Consider the following 22,684-nt stretch of genomic DNA (forward strand, 5'->3'; position numbering starts at 1 on the left):
AAGAAGAGGGCGGCGCAGGGAAGGGGCCGGCGGGGCGGCGGCGGCGGCGGCGACGGCGAGGAGGAGTGGGGATCTGAGCATTCGGAGTCGGAGCTGTTGCTGCACCCGGAGCTGCTCTCGGAAGAATTCCTGCGGCTCACCCTGGAGCAGGTGCGTCCGGGGATCCGGGCCGGGTGGAGCGGCGGCTCCTGAGGCGGGGCGAGAAGAGTAACGGCGCACAGGGAAAAGCAGGCATCAGGTCGTGCTCTGGATACCACAGACTTGCAGAGAGGAGGCCCTGGCGCGGGAGATGTCTCTGTGTTTGCAAGGGGGCTGTATTTGAACACCGAAGCTGCTAAAGAGCAATTTGCCCAAATCGAGACAGTGTCTGTATATAGTAAAACTGGCGGTGAAAGGAGCTTTACATTGAAGTTGCCACGTCCATACCCAGTGTATCCTGCTCTAGATGATCCTGCCTTTGCAGGTCAGTTGGACTAGAAGATGTCCAGAGGTCCCTTCCAACCCTAATAATTCGGTGGTTCTGTGAATTAACGAAATGCAGCCTATGTAATCAGTCAACCTAATGCTTAAATGTGTAAGCATTATGTTTATTAATACTTGATAATTGAAAAAAAAAAAAAGAGTTTGAAAGTGAGTTATAAACAGTTTAGGACCATACAAAGCTTTAGTTGATGTTGTTTGGAATACTACTTACTGCCTTGGCTGAAAATTTTGGGTGCATGAGACAATAGTAATCAAAGTTTCAGGGTTTTGTATAAATTCAAAGAATTTTCTTACGCTTTTGTCCATGGAGCCTATATGGACAGGTTTCAGGCCAACGTCGGAAGTCATGAAGCGTTGCCAGAACCAGTAGTGGCAGAGGCTTGACCTGCTCTCGGTGACCTCGATTTGTAGGATGTTAGTGGAGTTCTTTTGTCATTCCATAAATTTGGCATGCAGTACCATGAAGTGTTCACAGCCCAATACACGATTAGGAAGAAAACTACTGATGGTTCCTAGAATCACAGAATAGTTAGGGTTGGAAGGGACCTCTGGAGATCATCTTGTCCAACCGCCCTGCCAAGGCAGGGTCAGCAAGAGCAGGTGACACAGGAACACATCCAGGTGGGTTTTGAATGTCTGTCTCCAGAGAGAGACTCCACGACCTCCCTGGGCAGCCCGTTCCAGTGCTCTGCCATCCTTAACATAAGGAAGTTCTTCCTCATGTTGGGATGAAGCTTATCTCCATTATTCTTTGGGAACTGGGAAGAAAGCACAGCTCTACATCTGTAAGTCTGACTTGCATTACATTCTAGTTGTCTGTCTAGTGTGAAGAAGAGCTCTGCTATTGTAGTTGGATTCAGGGAAGTGTGTTTAAGAGTGCATGAAAACATCAATCATCAACAGTATGTCTATCACAACTTTTCCTTTTTTTGGCTGCTACTTTCCTTGGGAAAACTTGGCAGAATTTTGGGTAGAGAGGGGCTGCAGAGCTGACCTGTGTGGGCAAAGGTGAATAACTGCTCAGTGCTGGTCACAGCTGGATCCATGTGTCTCTCACACTGTTGAAGAAAGCAGCCCATCACACCCCAGAATTTGAAGCAGAGCTGCTCCTGGCACCGGTACTCAAATGCACTTAAAGAGCAGCAAACACTGGGGGCAGGAGACTCCCAAGGCACATGAGGAGACGTGAAGACGTGAAGAAATGCACTTGCAGGTGGTGAAAAAGAAACCACTAAGCACTGACCAAAACATCCTGTGGTTCCCATTACCTCACTGAAGGGATAGACTGAGTGTAATCCACACAGAAAATGAAGGACGTTGACAGCAGGAAGGTAGGAGACCAGGCTGTTGATGTCACTGGGCAGTTCATGGCCTCTCCAAACTGATCACCCCAACCAGCCCTCCACTTCTGGAACCCTGTCCCAATACAGTACTTTACAGTGGATTTTGAAAGAAGGTGTTTGCCACTCAGATGGTTGAATATTGAATTTGCCATAAAAATAACAATTTTTTTTCTGTTCCCCACAGAAAAATATATTAGTTGAAAATGATGTAAAGATGGACAAAGATGGGCTCACTGATCTCTATATTCAACATGCCATTCCCCTGCCTCAGCGTGACTTGCCAAAAAGTAGATGGGGGAAAATGATGGAAAAGAAAAGACAGCAAAATGACTTGAAAAGTGAGAATAAAAGGTAATTTATCTTTATTGGGCCAGACTTGGACAATTTGGGACAATGCATTTGGTTTAATCTTTGCCTGATTAATGAAGCTTGTACAGCTTTTGGACATTGTTACAGTTTACAGAGAATGCTGTGTTAGATTGCTTGTGTCAGAAGTGTTAGATTCTACTACTGCAAAAATAGGAAAAAGGGGAAGATAATTTTTTTTTTCTTTTGTCATCTAAATGTTATTAATGCTGTCTAGCTTATAGTGCTTCTTTTCACAGAACCAGTAAATGGTTTGGGTTGGAAGGGACCTTTGATGGTCTCTATCTAGTCCAACCCTCCTGCAGTCAGCAGGGACATCTTCAACTCTGTCAGGTTGTTTAGAGCCCTGTCCAATCTGATCTTGAGTGTTTCCAGGCATGGGAAATCTGCCACTTCTTTGGGCAACCTGTTCCAGTCTTTTGGCACCCTCCTTGTAAAAAACATTTTCTTTATATCTAATCTAAATGGACCCTCTTGTAGTTTCAAACTGTTACCCATTGTCCTATCACTACAGACCCATCTTTCTTATATGTCCCCTTTAAGTACTGAAAGGCTGCAGTAAGGTCTTCCTGGAGCCTTCTCTTCTCCAGGATGAGCAACCCCAACTGTCTCAAGCCTTTCCTTTTGATCATTTTTATGACCCTCCTCTGGAGCCACTCCAACAGGTCCATGCCTTTCTTGTGCTGAAGGCTGCAGATCTGGATGCAGCACTCCAGGTGGGGTCTCACCAGAGCAGAGTAGGGGGACAGAATCACTTCCCTTGACCTGCTGACCACGCTGCTTTGGACACGGTTGGCTTTCTGGGCTGCAAGCACATGTTGCTGGCTCATGTCCAGCCTCTCATCCACCAGTATCCCCAAGTCCTTCTCAGCAGGGCTGTTCTCAATCCCTTCACCCCCAGTCTGTATTGATCCAGGGAATTGGCATTGTTTCTTCATACCCCCAGCATGTGTCGATAATGAATTATTGGTGCATTTCAAGGTACTTTATAAGGAAGAGAAAGGAAATATTTTTTGTTTCACTGTATAATTGCTAATTAGTAATCATGTTTGTAGTGTTTAAGGAAAGTATTAAGAGCATAGTTAACTATCCCTGCTCCTAGACAGGGGTGGCCTACTCTAGAATGAGGGGTGCATGCTGCAGCAATTTTGTGTGTCTTTCAAAACTAACATTTGCTTTCTGAGAGAAATATTCTGCCTTGTTTTAAAAATCTTTCTGTTTGTATTTGCTCAGAAAGCAAAAGTTTGTTTTACTGAATCTCTTCACTCAACCTTCCCCTTGCCCAAGACTTTGACTTTGCCATGTGATATGCATGAGTGGTGTTCTGATATGTTCAGCAGTAAGTCTGAAGGAAAGGTGGATGGAAATTCCTGTAGTTTTTCAGTATTACACCTTGTTGATGTCTTGAGTCTCTTTTAGCTTTACTGAGGTTTCTAGCTGTGAAGAACTAAACAAATTCTGTCAAGTGATTTGGGTTTTTTTAGGTTTTTTTAGTTTTTTTTTTTAAATTGTAGCAGTGGCCAGAACACTGAGCTGTCTTATATCAGGTTTATTTTCCATGTGCATAAGAGGTTATAGTACCTCAGTTTGTTTACATCTGTGGACTTGAGGATGGAAGTGTGAGGTTAGTGTTTGGGTAGGAAACTGTTGGTGTGCTGAAATAGGTGCAAAAGACCTTTCTATCAAAGAAATAAAGATGGCAGGCTGGACATTTTGGACAGAAAGAGGCAATTTTAATTTTTAGGTGGGAGGATGGCTTCATCCAGAGTTTATATGTACAGTAAGTTTAGGGGCTCTTATTTTGGTACACTAAAATGCAATAATGGTTAAACCTAGGCCATATTTTCTGGGAAAACAGTAAGTTTAAGGAGATGAGTTTAATCTACCAGTCTGCTTCTCTCTGCCAGTTGCTCTTTGTACTTAACATCTAGCACATTAGACTTAAGTCTTTTGCTCTGTTTTTAGACAGTCTTAAGATTTTGCAGCAGTTACTGGTTTTGCTTTTATTACCTCTTTCATATTTAACAAATGCACTGGCAAAAACTGTCTAGAAAAATTAATCTTTTACTGCTAGTATTACTAACCCTAAAGAAATGAAGGAACTTCAGTTGTCTTTTTGGATATTAAGATATTACATTTTTCTTCGTAGTTGTGTGCGCCACCTAAAGAGAACTGACACAATGCCGCTGCGCAGAGGAGGAAGTAGAAGTTGGTGTTCTTGTTTCTAAAAAGAAAACAAAATGCCTAGGTATTTTGAAGCTGTAAGTTATGTGCAAGCCAGGGATGGGAGCTCAGTGTGCTGTTAGTTCCGTTTAGAAATCAGAGAGACTGATGGATTGTGTGAACAACAGGAGTTCTCTGATGAGTTTCTCTGTGGAAAGCACAGCTTTACAGCGTGCACTGCAATTAGTATGAGGCTTGAAGACTTGATCGGCACAGCTCAGTGTGTGTTGGCTTGCCTCTCGTAGTTACAGATAGAAGATAAAAACACATTGAAATTTAAGAGTCAGTGTTGAATACTGCGTTTACTTTTACTGCTGGTAATTAATGTTGTGCTCTAGAACACTTGCTGTATATCAGCTGAGTTGAAGTAACGTGTTATACCTCAGTAACAGAGCTAAATATCTGAGGTTACATGTGATGGTTTATGCATCTCATTACTGAATATCTGAGCTTGCAGGCAATCATACCAAATAAAAACAAGCACAGTCTCTCCAACTTCAGATATTGTTTGTGTGCAGGGATGGTTAATTTTGTAGATCCGCAAGATCATCTTGCCTACTGGAAGAAAAAGGATAGTATGAGTCTCAGAGAGTATATGTAGTTTCTGAAGTGCCATCGTATCTGAAGACTCACTGCAAATGCTCAGTCTCCAGGAGCACTGTGCTGTGCATGCTTAGAGTGTGGTCTTGCTTGGGCTCATTATTTCTGCACAGTCACCTAAGAGGCCACTTCAGTGTCCCCTGAGAATTGCTAATGTGCTGATAATACTGAGTTCAGGGTAAAACATTGTACTTCTGACCAGTGTCAGATCTTCACAGTAAAGGTGAGCACCTGCCTGTTTTGGTAAGAGGCAAATATTTAGGATAATCAGGGTGTGGAGCTAAAGCTTACATTGCTCTCTGGTTTTAGGTTGCTACCTTAAGTTCTAGACTAAGATAGACAAAATTAGGAGCATTTTTCATTAAACTGTCGTAATGATTGGAAGTTGCCCAGAGGCCATCTTGGCTGCATGAGTAATCATGTGAGTGGAAACATATAATGAAGCTTTTGATTCCTCTAGTAAATCTTGTTTTCTTTACCATGCACTACAAAGTAAACAGCAGGTTTACAGCATGCCCTCCATCCAGCCCAGTCCAAAGTGTGGATAGAACATTTCTCTAGGATGTAAATGTACACTGAAATACAGGTTTCGCAGAGGGTGTCCTGCAGAAAGGGACACAATCCCAAAATGGTTCATTTCGGCCCCAGTGTCCTCCCTCAGAAGAGTGCTGGCTAATATGAGTCCTACTCTGTAGCTCTTAAACTGCCTGTACTTGATATAAACAAAGCAAACGTCACACCCAAAGTCCTGTGTTGTTCTGTGAGACATGTATCTAAAAATTGAATGTGACAATTCTTGGTGGGACAGTATCCAAATTCTTCTGGAACTTTCCCAAAGTGTTTCTCTGGGAACGTTATTTGTATTGTGGCATGTGGTCATTTGTACAAGTGCTACAATTCTAAAATTCTGTTTAGCATAGATAACAATCCTAGAATTTTAGTTAGTTCCTAATTTGCCACTCTTCACCAATCTGAATATATAAAAAAACCCCATCTCCATAGAAAAAGCAGACTGGTTTTGTTAAGGTAGGTGACTGAAAAAAAAGTCTGACTAAGGGCTGAACTTTTTCTTGCTTTATGAGCTGTGACTAGTTTCATCTTTTTTAAGAACCCCCCGATTTTGGTAGAAATTATGCAGGCAATTTCTTAATGTGTGAGGGTTATCAGCTGCTACTAATCTAATGTTGTTCCAGGCCCAACTGATTGAGTCTCTGCTTGTGGCTTAATTTAAAGTCTGTTGAGATACCTAACATCAATGTTGTCAGATTCATCAACTGCAAATTAATGGATATATTAATTTGTTGCAAACAGTGTGTTCTACTTTTATTCATCTGTTTAGAATGAGATGGCTAAAGAGTCAGTGTATGCTGAAAACTGAAGTTTCTAAACAGGCATATTATATACCTTAATGGTGGCTTGGGTTTTTTATTTGTTAAATCTGCACTTTCCAAATACTTTCTCTTTGTCATTCTTGAGCATTGCTTTTTTGAAACTCTGAATTCATATAGTGTGAGTTATGTTAGCTTTGTACTTTATTTTTTCTCAGTCAAGATGTTTTCTGATAATACTGTTTTGATATGAGCTTGATAGTATTCCTTTTCATGAATCAGTGGTTACTAAACTGGACAGCTCTGACTACACATAGGCTTAAAGGCACAAACTATGAAAAAAAAGTCATTAAATCCACTTAGGGTTCCTGTTTAAAGACAACTTATTTTTAAAAGGTATGCTTTTTTTGCTTAATGTTTTTATTCCTTGACTAACAATCTTTTGGATTTACCGTAACATTATGATTTTGAATAAGATTGGAAACAGGGAAATTAAGAAGTAGCAGAATATGAGATGCTGTTCTTGTAGGTAAGGCAGCACACACTTTCTCAAATACTCATCTGTTGAAATACTTAGCACTTACTGTCTCTGTAGTTACTCTGAAATAGCTACAGTGGTATAAGCATAGAGCTTTTGGTTGTACAGCTGTAATTGTCTGCTTAGGCAGTTCCTCACACAACTCTTTTTGCTGAGGAGCACTGGTCTTCACACAGTCCCCTGTGCCTTTATATTTTGGAAGTGACTTTTATTGCTTTTTATTTTTATTTAAGTATATGTAAGTGTATATAAATGTATTTATTTTTATTTAAGTTTGGAGCATCTCAGAGTTCAATATTAGTATTTTGGGATATATATTTACTTTAGACAAGGTAAAATTCATTTTCGCTTCTCATATCATGGATGTGCTGTTTTTTGATCATCTAACATATGTTTCTGAGAACTTTATGATTTGTGTTTTCAGTGTAACAGTGGAAGGTTTAAGGAAACGGCCATTAATTGTATTTGATGGCAATTCCACAAGTACAAGCATAAAGGTGAAGAAGACTGAGAACGGAGCTGCCGATCGCCTGAAGCCTCCTCCAGCTGGAAGCACCGCCAACACAGTTAGAAGATTATCAGTTCCTTCAAATGCCTCAACATACATTTCAGCCTCCAGTTTGTCAGAGGACGCTAAGCTGGGAATAAGGAATAATGAGGCTAAGCAGAACAATATTTCAAAGACTGACAGCAGCGTGTTGACTAGTCTGAAGGTTTACCCTTTGTCTCCAATAGCAGGAACTACTGTTGTGAAGTTAAAGAGGTCTGTTCCAAAAGAGGAATCTGATTTGCCGGTATGTTTGTGCAGTATCTTGTTTTGCAGCTTTTATTTTTTAAATTGAGATTTACAGGAACCAAAGTTAGGACGATTTTATTTTAGAGTAACAGTAGAGTATTTGGAAACAGACAAAAGTGGAGCTAGTTTGGGAAATATCAGAAAGAAAGAAATTTGTACTTGCCCATAGGAAACTTCTGTGTGAGAGATGCAACTCTACAGAAAACATGCATGTAATTTTAAAATGAGTAAGTAAGTAATACTTAAGGTGATGCTGATAGCAGTCAAAACACAAACTAGTTCTACTGGTAGGTCTGAGAGAAAAAACAGGTATTGTAGAAGAATATGAAAACAGCCATGAAGGGAGGACAAGTGATTTGTTTTCTCTAGCAGGGAAGGAAAAATTAAATGATTTGTAGCAATCTCACGTGAATGGTTGAGTCGGACAGGCTTTCATTTGTCAAAGTAAAGGAAGCGATGTTTCAGGAACTGGAGTGAGATGCTGAGAGCCACAGAATATATCCTTAGAGGAGGAATGCCATCTGTTTTAAATGTCACACAGCAATTGGCAAGCTAGAGGCAGGAGCTGGCTGTGTAAATCTGGAGAGTGCTGATTGGTTGTGGGTCTGAATGAGAAGCCATTACAGCAAACCGTATCAGTCGAGGTGAGATGCCAAAGGTCAAGTGCTCTCTTTGAGATGTGCAGAATCCTAATCAGATACCTGGGCTTCTGAAAGTGAGAAAGATGTGCTGAGATCTTGGACACAAAGGTGCTATTCTCACCTAGAAGTCTGATGAGTGAGTTGTTAACCATAGAGGTAAATAGTCACCTCATTTCTGCAAGTTAGGTTTGGCTGCTGACAAATTTTCTGTGCATAAGAGAGCTACACTACAGATGAGGGTAGAATGAAGGTGGTGAGCTTAAGTGATGAGTGTAGAGCTAAGGCAGGATCTGTGAATTCGGCAAGGCATATCTCTGAAGGTGTAGGTAATGGTGCTGAATGTAGCTGCCAGATGGAAACAAAGAACAGTGGTTTGTTTTGATAGTGGTGTGACTAGGCTGAAAGGACTTGTCAGTGAGCAAGGAGCAATGGGCCATCTCTTAAAAACACGCCACGATATAGGAATAGGTCTTAACACTTGTGTTGTATTCATGATACATGATACAAATGAAGGAGTTTTCACATTTCCACTGGAATACAGGAATATCTGGAATGAGTCTGGGCTTCAAAGGAAGAAATAGAAATAGCTGTTGTCAGTTGAGCTGCAGGGGGAGCTTTAGAGATACAGCATGCAGTTACATTGATTAGAATTTTCCCAAGACATGAGACTGAACTTCTGTTTTCTCAATATTGCCTCATGAAAGGCTTTTTAATAATATCTTTTTTAAAATCCTTTAATGAAAGAATGCAGGTAATATCCTGGTGTGTGGATTGGTACATTCCATCAGACTTCTGTTAAACATGAGTACCTAAACACGTGGCTGTTCTGAAAGACAGCTTTAGCAACTTTTAAAAAAATCATGGCTGAGGCTCTGAATGGAATTTATGCTTGAGAGGTGTGTTTCCTACTACCTGTATTACTAACTTTTAGTATTTAGAACTCTTCCAAGTATTGCTCAGATCTGAACCTACAGAGCTTTTGAAACTTGTTTAGTACACACCTCTCAGCTTCTTTATATTTAATTTAAGTGCTCTGTAGACACAGTGATGACATTTTTAAGAGCCAGTGTGTGACTGACACTCAGAAGCTGTGACCTCTGACCTTTGACTTTCTATGTTAGCCACAGTTTAGGTTGTTCCAGTTAATACCTGTAAGTTCAGTCATGCCTTGGTTGGTGTTGGTCAGACACATGTGAAGTTAGACAAGTGTGCTCTATGGATGTTACTTTACCATCTGAAATTAAAGAATGTGCTATTGAATAGTAAGTGATGCAGTCAGGAAGAATCAGTGTACTTGGCAGATGGCTGTAAAGCCTGATCTATTTTTAGTGTAATGACAGTAAAGACAATTCTGTCTCCAAGCAAGTGACTGTTCCTTGACTTGCAAGAAAAACTTAATGAATAGCACAGAACTATCCCTATTATCTTTGGGTCTAATTGCCTTAAACCTTTCAGTAGTTGCAGTCCACAGGATTCCTGTAAATAAATTAACACTGAAAGTCTTTTAAAGAGAAGAGAGATCTCTAGATTGTGCTCCCTGAACCAGTGTGTTGCAGTATGTTCTTGAAAACTCATATACCTGTCTTTGCTCTGCTTATGTGAACTATTAAAGCTCTAATTTCTCAGATTTTTAAAAAAAATATTATTTTAGATGATGAAAGGGAATTAAATATTTCACTGCTTCATCTGCCATTGCTTTTCTTTGGGCCTTCTTGATTTTACAGGTTTCTTGGGGCAGGGGGGCATGAAAGATGAGTTCATCTGAGGCTTTGGCAATTATTTCTCTTCTTTTTATCCAGGTCATTACAAAGGAAGACCAAATTTTCTTTTTCTTTTTTTAATGTTTTTACTATTTGACAAAAGTAAATTGGTTTCCTAGTTGTGTATTTGGGGTTTTTTCCTTACATAATCCCATTTCAACAAGTATTTTAAGAAGACAACCTGAAAGAACTTTAGAAGTATGTTTTGAAACTCCAATACGTACCCGTTTCTAAGCTGCATAATTGAAAGAAATTTTTTAATATATAAGAATATTTAATTGTAGGTTGCTAAAAACCAAAACACATGTGTGATTTGCAGGTAGTTAAATTCATTGGCTCTGTTTTTGTCTTCACCAGAGAAGTTCTGTGATATTTACCTTTCTCCACAAGATGGCAATAGAAAGCTGTTGTAGTAGCCTGTAGCAGAATACTGTACTAGAGCCAGATAGAAATATGTCAGATTAATGACTGACTCCTGTTTGCACAGTATCTCTAAGAATACTTGTATATTTTCTTGTGTTCCAGAATGACCTAAAGCCTTCGGAAGCAAAGAAGAAAATCCAGCATGTTACATGGCCATGAAGTAGCTAATGGTGCTTGAAACATAAATATTACTTCCATATTTTCAAATAGATAGGTCATATTTAAACAGTTTAAATAAAATTATTTTAAAACTTACAGAGATTCAGATTGCTGTGGAGTTGTTTAACAAGTTTAACAGCTCCCTGTCGTAAAGCTGGAGTCACTATCACCAGTCACCTTAAAAGTATCCACTCTTGCACACCAAGTAGTTAATTACTTCTTTAAAAGGTGGTGATATTACACTATGCTAAACCCCCCACTCTTAGTTTTCAAGATTATTATAGTTCATCTCCTCCATGTCACTGTGATTCACACATTGTTTCACTAAGATTCAGTTTTGCTCCATGTCTGTTTAAATAGTTAAAATAGCTTTTGAAATTTAGAGTGATTCCTAGAGCCTTCTTGGCTTTAAAAAGGTAATTAATTTAGGTGAGAAAACTGACCATTCTGCTGATAAGATAGTCTACAGCAAATTTGTTTCCTTTTTGTTGCACAGGGGTGTAGAATTTGCAGTTCAAGTTAGGTTGGTAATAAGAGATGAACTATTTTAACAGCATTACTTCAAATTGAAGTTTCTCTTGATATGTGAAATAAGGAATGCACAGATGGAAATATGTGATTAGACTGTTTGATATGAAACTTCGAGAGGAAGTAGTGAATGGATTAGTGCCATGTTCTCTTAAGTACACAGGCATATTTTATACATGCATAAGTGTAAAAATGTGCCAATGTAGCAAATTTGGTTGTTTTCCTGGTTACAATCGTGCTTATAAAATATGGAGAAAACCAGCGGAATGTAGACCAGTGCTTTCTCAGCTTACAAACAGTTGGGAGAGGGATGTGGATAGGAAGACAGAAGTACCTAGAGAGCATTAACAGATGTAATTGCGCTCTAGAAAAAAACCCACAAACCTGTTTTTCCTTCCTTTGATAATTTAAGATGGATTTTGGTTTTCTGTGAAACTTGGTGTTTCATCTGGATTATTGGTAGTGCCTTACAGGGCAACAATCCAATTAAGTTGATGGAAACATTTTTATTAAAACTCAGTGGCTCAGGGTGAAGCCAATTTAGATAAGTTTTAGATATGGATGGTAAATAACAACAATGCTCCCAGACTTGGTAAAACAAAAAATCAACTTCTGAATCCACTTGGTTAAACCCAGTAAAAGAAGCTCAGTAGTGATCTGAAAGCTTGTTTACATTTTTAACACTGGTTTATATTGAAACCAAAACTGTAGCTTATTTCATTACTCTACAGAAGTTCTCCGTTTACTGTTATGATGTAAAAGGCACTTCTTGAATGCTGTAAAATGGTAAGAATGTGTGTTTTGAAATGGTGTGCTGTTTCCCTTTTACTAAACACTTGTGCAGTTTTTGTACTTGAGTACAGCAAACTTTAACGTAATGTACATTTTGTATGTAAAGACTTGTCTTTTAAGTAGCCTTATCCTATTTAAATAAATTAAATTTAAAGCAAACAAAACAGTGCTGACTTGTTTTTGTGATGTAATTAGGCTTGTTCAGTTTATACAGTTATATTTCAGTGGACTTGAAGTGATCAGCACTTAAAGCTTACAAGATAAAAGGGTCAGTAGCTGCTTCGCAGCTGTAGCAGCAGTTAGCATCAGGTGAAGTGCTGGGTTTTGCACTAGTGTCTGATGGGAATTCTGTTTTGTGGCTGGCTTCTTGTCAGTGGTCTAGAGTCTAGGATGGATTTTACGTAGTTCCAGTTGCCAGGAGCACACGTGTGTTGGTATGTGTTGAGCAGGGGTATGCAGAACTGCACTGGAATAATAGCATGATGCTGCTGTTGCATGGTAGCAGTCCTCTTTCCAGGCTGGGATGCTTTCCAGCCTTGTCATTTTTCACCTACCTTTCCCCAAAGCTGGGGCCGTTTTGCCATCTGTTGTAGCACTTGGGAGGCAGGGTGCAAGCTGTGCTGTTCCTACTGCCTTCTTAGAATCAACAAGGTTGGGAAAGACTTCCAAGATCATCAAGTCCAACCTTCAACTGAATTCCACATGCACACTAAGTTACATCACGAAGTTCCATGTCTACCCATTTTTTGAAGACTTCCAGGGATGGTTGGTGACTCCACCATTCTCTGGGAGCCTGTTCCACTGCTTTACCATATCCAGTCAAGGAAATTTTCCTAATATCCAGCCTGAACTTCCCTTGTCAAAATTTGAGGCTGTTTCCCCTCGTCCTGTCACATGCTGCCTGAGAGAAGCAGCCAAGCCCCACCTTGCTCTGATCTCCTTTCAGGCAGTTGTCGAGAGCAGTAAGATCTCACCTCAGCCTTCTTTTTCCAGACTAAGCAACTCCCAGCTTCAGCCCCTTCCCCAGCACCTCTGCCCTTCTCTGGACGCACTCCAGCACCTCTGTCCTTGTAGTGAGGGGCCTGAAACTGAACACACAACTCAAGATGTGGCTGCTCATCAGTGCCAAGTACAGGGGCACTACCCCTTTGGCTCAAAGTAATCTTTCTTCTCTCAGCAAAGTACTAGAGCAGAGCTGCAGTGTGCTGGGGGATTGGCAGACCCCTGAGGAGAGAGTGTTTGCCCTCCTTTTGGAGGTGTGTATATAAAAGTGATGTTTGTGGCTATTAGCCACAACTTTCATCTTAGAATGAAATCACCAAGGGATAGAATTTATTCACTCAGTGAGTTCTGATTAGCGCAGTGTGCACTTTAAAAATGTCAGCCAGCCAGGTTCTTCAAATGGCATGCAAGAAACTAAATCTGATCTGATACATCTATTTAGCTTGTTGAATTAGTGAGAGGGGAATGACCTGTGAGCGCTTTGCACTTGGTACAAAGAGACAAATTCAAGACTGGTGTCAGAAACTAGGAGCAAACTGTCCCTACCCAATAACACACAGACTAAATATATTCCTAAATCTTAGTTTCACATCTGAAGATTCCTGTTGGAGAACAGGAACACCTGTTGGAGGTATGACATACTTCTTTCCTCGTTTTTCTGGACACAAATGAATTCCATCTGGAAGGTGTAGTGGGACTGTACATTGCGTAACATGGCCATATTTCTTGCAGTTTGCTTTGGAAAAAGGTTTATCTTCCTTTGTATTGTTTCCTTTTGATGTTATTGTCCTGCCAGCATGCTGTTGCTGACAGTTGCCTCTGTGGCAAACATGTAGCAGAAATTATGCTACAACAAAGGGTATTTATGTATCCCAATAGAGAACAAAATTAAAGCATGCCCTACTATAGAAGTTAAACTTCTGGCTTTTGCAAAGATAGATGTCTTTTGAGTTGTCTTGACCTCCTTTCTTGCTGAGAAGAAAAATATTTTGGGTTTGAGTTTAGAGCCTATGAACACATTTTTATCAGCTGCAGTCAGTTCAGTGTTTTCACACGCATGTTCATGTTTGCTGATAATTTTCCCACTGACTTCAATTAGTAGAAGACTATGTTGTAAAGCAGGCCCCTTCTCAGAATTGTCTAAGCTTCACACCTTCAAAAACTGCGTGCAAAAAGGGTTGTGTTTGTATGCATTGTGTTTCTTCAGAATGTGAAAACATTTTTGTAAATATTATGTAAATACAATTAAGCCACAATCACAGTTTTGTCTTAAATGATTTTATTTTGAAAAATACAATGTGCAGTGTGATGTCAACTAACTGTAATACTGACACTGTCGATCAGAACTTGTACTTCACACAACGATCAGCTAGTCATGCAATAAAATATGTACCTGTCATGAAGCACTCCCACTTCCACTGTTTCATCATTATCTCTTTATGGCATGTCACAAATCCATGTACATTGAAACACACTCTACTTTTGCAGCCCTTCTACAGACTTGACAGCACACACTAGTCACATAGCTCAAGAGCACTGGGGTGAGACCAGCCTTATTGGAATTGAATGGCCTTTGCCATTAATTTCAGTGGGCTGAAGGCTTCACCCTGAATATCCACCTATGAATGTATTGTGTGTGGCCATTGTAACCCTTGAGCTGTATCACTTGCTTGTAACAGGAATATTTTTTTAGGAAAAAAAACACCTTAAAAATAGTATGTTATGTCAAAACCAGCCAAATAGTTTTATATAATGGGTTTTGCATTAGTTTTCGTTACTGATAGAAATCTTAAACACCAACACTGCTATTACAGATTTTCAAGTTGTTTTCCCTCCTGATTTGGAGAGTATAAAGAAAAAGGTTAAGTAATGTTAATAGTACAGTGAGACACAGAGTGGCAAAGCTAGTTCTGAACATCCATGTGTTTCAGACTATATTGCAAGCACAGCTTTCCTCCCTTCTTCCTCACCTCTTAGTTTGAGCTTTAAATATCCTTCCCACATTCAGGGCAAAGGATGTCATCTCTTTCTGTGAGGAAGCCACGACCCACCAATGAAAGGGAGCACTTCTTACAGTTAAAGCAATCATTATGCCACTGCCGTTCTTCAAAAGAGATGTACTTGGTTCCTCCGAGTCCTGTTTGAAAAGCAAAATCATTACGAGAAAAGAATAGTAGGTCAGCCATCAAGTGATGCAGACTGACATGGAGATCCCACATACAGCAGTGAAAAAATGCCATTGTGACAAATCTGTTTGTTGCTGTGCTAATTTTCCCACCCTTATTCTGTAGTGACTAATATTTTCATCCTCAAATACTTCTGTTGCTTTCAGCAAAGTTAATGAGCAAGGCTGTCATCCCTAGTGGTAATGGCAGAAATGAACTTCCAAGGGATGGCCCTGCAACATACAGCAGAAGAAAAGCAAAGCACCTGCCTCTGAATAGAATTCTGATAGTTTTTTACAGAATGTTTTATGGCATCTGAGTATGTTAATTTATGTTTTGTAGAAGTTCATTTAGATAATTAAAAAAAGTTTGTCATGTATCATGACTTGATTCATAGCTCTGAAGGAAGAATGCCTCAGGAAAAGAAGCAGGTTAGTAAAAAGCATTCCAGAGTTTGAGGCTATGGCAGTTATCATAAGGTGTATTGAAGTTGTACAAAAGAAAAAAAAAAAAGGGAAAAATATCTCTTAGGAGTAACTGTCTTTTGCTTAACCTCAAAAATGACTAGCCGGAGTTCTGTGAAAAGATTTAGTTGGGCATATCTTGTACCAGGTGAGACTTTTTGTTTAGTTTTGCCTTCAGTAGCAACTCAACACACAAAACTGCCACGAAATGTAAAGGCACCAGCCATGAGAAACCTACCACTGATTGGGTTTGTGCATCCAGCACACTTTTTGGCGTAGAGGTTGCAGAAGCAGCTCAAGCAGTATGCAAACTCATCCCGGGAGGTAAAGCGCTGTCCGGACAACTGCTTCTTGCATCCAGTACACACGAAGCACTCCTTATGCCATGGCTGCTCCCGGTAGGTAACTCCTCCTGTAGTGATAGCCTGTTTTAGGAAAAAAAGGACAAGAAAGTATTTTCTTAAGGGTGGCAGGTTCATATTTAGATTTGGTAAAGAGGAAAGGTGATGAGGTTTTAGTGGGTGGGAGGAGGGGAAGAAGGCTTAACAACAGCAAGATCATAATTTTGCTTGGAGTTGACCTTGAGATAATAATGCAAGTGCTTTATTGTAATTTCCTAATTTATAAAAAGAAGCCCCATACTAAAAGTACTTTATTCTGCATATATTGTAAAATCTCAATTTCAATTGTACTCTGTTTTTCAAGGTACTCTTTGTATGTTGCTTTTCATATGCATATCCTAGAGTTTGTCTCATTACGTACCTTCCCCTGTCCCTTTCTTCATGGTGGAGGAATTACCTGATGTGTTTCAACTTCACTGTTACTTTCTTTGGGAAAGACTAGTTTATTTCATATTGAAGTATTTACTTTCTGCTTCTGCAGACTTTGTCAGGGAGTTTTCTCTTACCAGTAACCAGAACTGAAATTATATCATCTCTTAAAATCAGGTAATTCTGAATCTTTTTACACATACATAAATGAGACATTTTACCTACTTGGATATAAAATGGGATGGAATTCAATCCCTTAGGTTTCAGGTAAGCAAAATAATAGCACTACCTTCTTGCACTGGACACATTGCATGGCAAACTGCTTTTCATAGCAGGGTACACAAAAGTTTTGATTGTCCTTAGGGATGAAGCTCTTTGTCCCAATAGGCTGTTGGCAGCGGTAGCAGATAAAGCAGGTCTCGTGCCAGCTGTTGCCCTTGTATTCCATCTTCCGAGTACCTGTAATGAGACCAGAGCATCAACTGAACTTCTGGATGAGATAGATGCAATTCGTAGCTCTTGGTTGCCTGGCAGCTGGCTGTCAGTCAAGAAGCATTGCAGCTATGAGCTAGAGGCTATTTAATGTTCCTAACAGCTTTGCATGACATTTGGTACCATTTTAGGTTTTTGGAGAGCAAGTGGTTCTTCTCCTGCAAAGAAGAGAAACATTTATTGCAAATAGCTATAGCCTAGAACAGCTTTTTGTGGTATTATTAGGCAAATAATGAATTCCAATGCACAGGAAGATTCAAGGGAATTGGAGAGACACCAATAAAAGCTGCTGTTAGTGCTGAGCAGAAGTAAGGCCATTCCTCATTAAAGATTGACATCATTCATTCCACAACTGTTTTGTTTCTTTTTCAAATAGCACCAAGGTACGTGGTTAATTACAGACTCATAGAATTATTTGGGTTGGAAGAAACCTTAAAGATCATCTAGTTTTAAACTCCCTGCCATGGACAGGGACACCTCTCACTAGACCAGGTTCTTTCTCAGAGCCTGATCCAACCTGACTTTGAACACTGCCAGGGATGGGGCATCCAATTCCTGGCAAGCATCTTACCTCCCTTTCCCAATGAAATATAGTTACTGTCTGAGACAAAGGATTATTTCATACCTGCTTGGGGGCCTTTTTCTTGTTCTCACTGAGGTGTACTATAAGTTTGCAATTGTTTCCAGCTGAGCAGCACCTATCCTAAAGGTCTTTCTGTCTCTTGAAACTTGCAGTAAGAAAGAAGCTTTCTCTCTGTTTTCAGTTGTATTGAAAATATGGGTGAAATGTGGCAGGGAGAAAAATCTTTAGACAGTCCTTTATTGAATAGCAGAAAAGTGGTATGGTAGTTAGTAAATTAATGCACTTCTCTAGAATGTGATTTTAAGGTTCAGATAGTGTGCTTTGCAGATTCAGTTTACTGTACGGCAGGTAGACTCTGAGCCCTTCCAGGAAACTGGAGATGCCCTATTATATGGATAAATTTCTTTGGACATGGTATGACTTCCTATGTACCAGTTGGAGTCAGAATATTTAATACTGGCCAGAAGGATAAACAAACAAATGTTGTTTCTACAGTTCTGCATCACTCTTGGAGCCTGTAACAGCAAAAACAAAGTGAAATGCTTGGAAGACTGACAAGCTGGTTGAGTTGGCTGATGATGAAGAACCACACTAATGCCTTTGATGCCAATTCTCCCCGCCCCTATTACTGCAGGGTGAAGTTTTACCTTTTCTCCCCTTCTCAAGCATTAATTCATCTTTGTTTACTAGTTGCATATTTTTCTTCTTTTATGATCTCATTAAATTCTGCTGAGAGGCATAGTTCAGGATTTATTTGGTGTTGGTTTTTGTTTTAAATTCACTTGCATCAGTAGTAAGTGAACTGCTAATTATCTTTCTTTCTGATGCTTACATGCTTGAATATTTCTGTTCCATTTTATTAACAGACACCTTCTAAAAATTATGCCCTCTCTATGCTGGTAAATTCCTATATCATGCCAAGGAGCAAATAAATCAGTCCTTGAAAGAATAATATTCTGGAAAAATGAGATGTAGATGATTTTTTTTGGTAGTCTAGAGTTTTATTTTCAAATTTTCAGCTGTGCTGTCTTTGGGATGGTGTTGTCACTGAAACTCAAAGCAGGCAGAGCCCTGTTTGTTAGCTGCTAGAGTGAAGTCAGCGTGAGTCATGTTTGCAGAAGGACTGAAAGACTAAGCTTGTAATCACTTAAATGGGCACATCGTGATAAAGTTTCATTACATCTACGTGGTACATTTAGTGGCTCAAAGCAAAGGGCAAATTTAGCATTAACAGTCTCCACAAAGGGTATCCAGTCACTTGCTGGTTCTTTCAAAAAGAGTATGCCTCCATTGGTGACCATGTTCCTCTGGTGTAGCTTCTGTACCACCGTGGTGTGCTGTGTAAGTAGGAAAAACACGCTGAGCTCTTCCAATATGGTGACATCTTAGCTATCTTGGGTAAACAGCTAAAGACCAGCAGGTAGTTGTAAAGCTTACAAAAATTAATTTCTTCTCTTTTGGGTTATAAGAGAAGAAGGGATTCTCTGTGTCACTGAATCCAGCCTCCATTACTATGTTATCAATGTATAGCTGCCATAATAGACAAAAAGAGATCCATTCAGTAAATCACTGATAACGGCAATGAATCTGACAAACAGTATTAAAAATATATACACATAAAATTATAGAATCATATACTCACAGAATAGTTTGGGTTGAAAGGAACTTTTAAAGATCATTTAGTCCAAGCCCCTACAATAAGAAGGGACATCTTTAACTTGATCAGGTTGCTCAGAACCCCATCCAAACTGACCTTGAATTTTTCCAGGCCTGGAGCATCCACCGCCTCTCTGGGCAACCTGTTCCAGTGTTTTACCTTACCACCCTCATTGTAGAAAACTTATTCCTTATATCTAATCTAAATCCACTCTCTTTTACCTTAAAACCACTATGCTTTGTTCTATTGCAACAGGCCCTGCTGAAAAGTTTGTCCCTGTCTATGTTATAGGTCCCCTTTCAGTACTGAAAGACTGCAATCAGGTTTCCCCAGAGCCTTCTCTTCTTCAGGCTGAACAATCCCAACTCTCTCAGCTTGTCTTTATAAGAGAAGTACTCCAGCCCTCTTTGTGGCCCTCCTCTGGACCTCCTCCAACAGTTCCATGTTCTTTTTGTGTTAGGGTCCCCAGAGCTGGATGCAGGTGAGGATCTCTCAAGAGCAAAGTTAAGGGGCAGAATCACCTCCCTTGTCCTGCTGCCCATGCTGCTTTGGTTGCAGCCCAGGATACAATTGGCTTTCTGGGATGTGAGTGGACTTTCTGTGTCATATAGTTCCAGCTTTAAAACTAGCACTGGCTATTCCCAAGTATGTCAGTTTTTATTCCTGTGTCAGCAAAAGGGATGCACATGGAACAACAGGAGATGCCTAAACTCAGTCATGAATAGATAGGGTCATCTGCTTTTAAATATTGCAGTCCTATTTCATCATCAAACTTCATTTTTACACCCCAGGAATAAAATGTTTAAAAAATAAAGTGGTTTTCTCCTCTTATCTAAGACAACCAATGTCAGAACTAGCTGACAACGTAACTAGTAATCATTATGGAGTGTGGATGAGGATTCTACAAGTTGCCTTTTAATATTTTATTTCTGCACTGATAGCACTTCAACTTTAAAGCCCTCAAATCTCACAGAATGCTATAGTATTGACATGAGAAGATGAAATTTTAACAATCTATTACTATAACCTCATGTTTCATGTTGAAAAAAAAAAATAGCTCTTTCCTAGTTCTTCACATCTTTGTACTCAAGAAAGGCCTCAGAGGCACTTTGGCCAATTTTTCAATTGTCTGAGAGAAGCTAAATTTAGAGTAATCACACAAAAAGTTTCACATGAATGCAAGTTCTGCCATGAGCCATTATGAATATTACATGTTCTGGTCATGGAAGTGGCCTAGAATGCACCATCACCAGTTTTTTATGCAGTTCACCATGACTAAGCAGAGATAGTCAAGAAAAAACATTTCTCACAAATATTGCTGAATTTGAGCTTGATATTTAGTCCAAAAAGTGAGCATCCTAACCTGGCATAATAGTCTTCTTGCATTCATTGCATTTGGAAGAGTATTCATTGGAGTAGCAGTCAGTACAAAGCAGATGTTCCTCTTTTGCAGCGAAAGGTTTGTCCACCAGTGAATTCTTGCACTGGAAGCAGTGGAAGCAGGTTTCATGCCAGTGGCGGTCCTTGTAAGACAGATCCTATAGAAATCCAAAACCACAGAGTAAGTGGAATGAATAGTTTGCACAACTGGAAGCTCAGAGAATGCAAACACATCCAAATCTGAACTGCAGGGAGGAGCTGGGGCTAATTTGCACTGCTCAAGGAAACAAATGTTCCAACGAAGGTGAACTTACGTTGCTGTGATAACCAAGAGCAGCTCATGACAACTATCAACCCTTTTTCAGCTCAAGGTAACCTTTCTTGTGACAGAGGAACAGCTAGTTTCATTTAGGTATTTCCTTTGGGAATAAAGCCCCACTTTTGAATCAGATTAAAGCCTGTTAACCTTACAGGTGTGATTGACTTCCCCTGTTTGGTTTAACTATTGCTGATTTCTGGTTCATTCCATAGATATTTACTCCTGAACAGAAACCGTTTTTTCCCAATTGCATTCTGGTATTTTTTCGACAGATTTATACCAAGGGTGGAATGAGTCTGATCTCTTTGGGGTTTTTTTCACTGCAACAAATTTTTACTGACTCTTGTGTTCTGGTTTACCTATATTTCAGATGTGGATGGGTCTGAAAAATGCAAGACCACATTGTACCTGCATCCAGGGATCCAGAATACTGGCCAAGGGATTAGTGTGGGCATGTAAGTATTTAAAATACTCTCCACAGTAACTCCTTTTATTATTTAAAAGGAACAATCCTTCTCAAAATTGTGACCAAAATTGTGACTGTGCTTTTTAAAATTTAAATTTTAAGGTGGCCTAATCATGTAACAGTTAACAGTGTCTTTGGACTTCAAACAAAATAGAGCTTGGATGATTCCAAGAAACAGTGTCTTCCCCAAAATATATAGGCTCTGGTTTGGGTTGGAAGTGTGCAAGGCTAGAATTGTCATGAATAGGGAGTATAAAAACTCAGCAGAAATAACTTCTCAGGTTCTAGCTCAAGATCTACTGTGTATTCATTGCAGGCACTAAACAAATTGGATTAACTGAAGGAAAAGAGTGAGTGGCAGAACATCAGATTTTTTAGTCATGTAAAGCATCTCAAAGGGTTCGTACCTGAACTGGCCTAAGCTGTGCTGTGTCAGTCAGTACAGTCACAGGTAACTCCAAACGGGCAATCTTAGCCCAGACCAAACAAAAGATACCACAGATTTAGGCTAACCTAAAATAACATTGTGTCTTTGGGAGCCTTGTTCCCATGAATAGCTAGCAGGAAACACTGAAATAGTTTCATCTAGGTCAGCTGATATATGGTAGCATGTTAAACTTTACTAATTTCTGTCGGAATTTGACCATGCAATTAAGCATTTTTGTTTGGATATCTGTGCTACTCACCTAAATTTTTTTGAATTATTGTGAGTAACAGTTGATACCCAATGTATTTTTCATCTCTGAGATTGCATTCTGTGACAGAATATCTAAGACTTCTAATTTACAACTTTCAGACAGTTGTTTATTCAGCTCATCTAACAATTTCAGCTACTTCCTTTTGAAACAGCATGAATTTCTCACTGTAAAATTTTAATCTTTTCTAATAGCAAATTCAAACCAATCTTCTTTGGAAGTTATTTACAATCTATTTCTTCTCTTTAAGTGAAATTGAATAGCCTAAATCTGATTTCATATTATATTTTCAGCAGAAAAATACGATATACAGCCAACAGTGTTTTCCAAAATGTGAAATTTGCCTTCTAGAAAGTAGAACAACAGATCCGATTGTCTTTCTCTTGTAACATGATGTATTCAAGTACTTTTCCTCACTTGCTGCCTTTTTCTGTTTTTGCAATTTTCAGCAAGCTATTTTTTTAATATCCAAAATTAATGCGCTGATGGCTGCTTATTTTATCAATGAAATTATACCCTGAAGAAGGTGCATGCCTTTTTGAAGAGGAGTAATGAAGACAAAGATTAGGTGTCAATAATGAAAGATTTGATTCCTGAGTCAGTTACGATGGCAAGATTTTACAAGCAGTAGCTGGGTAGGTGACAGCAGCAGATATTTCATCACGATGAAGTGATGAAGCACAACTACAACAAAAAGTACCCAAGATAAAA

The 22,684-nt window shown here is 39.5% G+C and overlaps 2 protein-coding genes across 5 annotated transcripts in view; one reads left to right on the top strand and one right to left on the bottom strand.

Annotated features, from left to right (window-relative positions):
• CUNH2orf49 (chromosome unknown C2orf49 homolog) overlaps positions 1–12,144 on the top strand; it is a 13,414-nt gene extending 1,270 nt beyond the window's left edge. The window contains exons 2-5 of the mRNA XM_008635917.2: positions 4–150; positions 2,011–2,177; positions 7,306–7,675; positions 10,604–12,144. Coding sequence (XP_008634139.1) covers positions 4–150; positions 2,011–2,177; positions 7,306–7,675; positions 10,604–10,660 — 741 coding nt within the window. The 3' untranslated portion in view covers positions 10,661–12,144. The remainder of the gene's footprint in view (positions 1–3; positions 151–2,010; positions 2,178–7,305; positions 7,676–10,603) is intronic.
• Positions 12,145–14,244: 2,100 nt separating this feature from the next.
• Positions 14,245–22,684, bottom strand: part of FHL2 (four and a half LIM domains 2) — a 54,200-nt gene continuing 45,760 nt past the window's right edge. For 3 of the 4 annotated variants that reach the window (XM_017737101.1, XM_017737100.1, XM_008635833.2), the window contains exons 3-6: positions 20,477–20,651; positions 16,671–16,840; positions 15,850–16,036; positions 14,245–15,119 (exon numbers count right to left, since the gene is read on the bottom strand). In XM_017737101.1, coding sequence (XP_017592590.1) covers positions 14,968–15,119; positions 15,850–16,036; positions 16,671–16,840; positions 20,477–20,651 — 684 coding nt within the window. In that variant the 3' untranslated portion in view covers positions 14,245–14,967. Of the gene's footprint in view, positions 15,120–15,849; positions 16,037–16,670; positions 16,841–19,098; positions 19,995–20,476; positions 20,652–22,684 lie in introns of those variants that run through there. The other variant, XM_017737102.1, reaches the window with a different exon arrangement.

Source organism: Corvus brachyrhynchos, unplaced genomic scaffold (genome assembly GCF_000691975.1).
Source record: "Corvus brachyrhynchos isolate BGI_N302 unplaced genomic scaffold, ASM69197v1 scaffold83, whole genome shotgun sequence".
NCBI lineage: Eukaryota > Metazoa > Chordata > Aves > Passeriformes > Corvidae > Corvus > Corvus brachyrhynchos.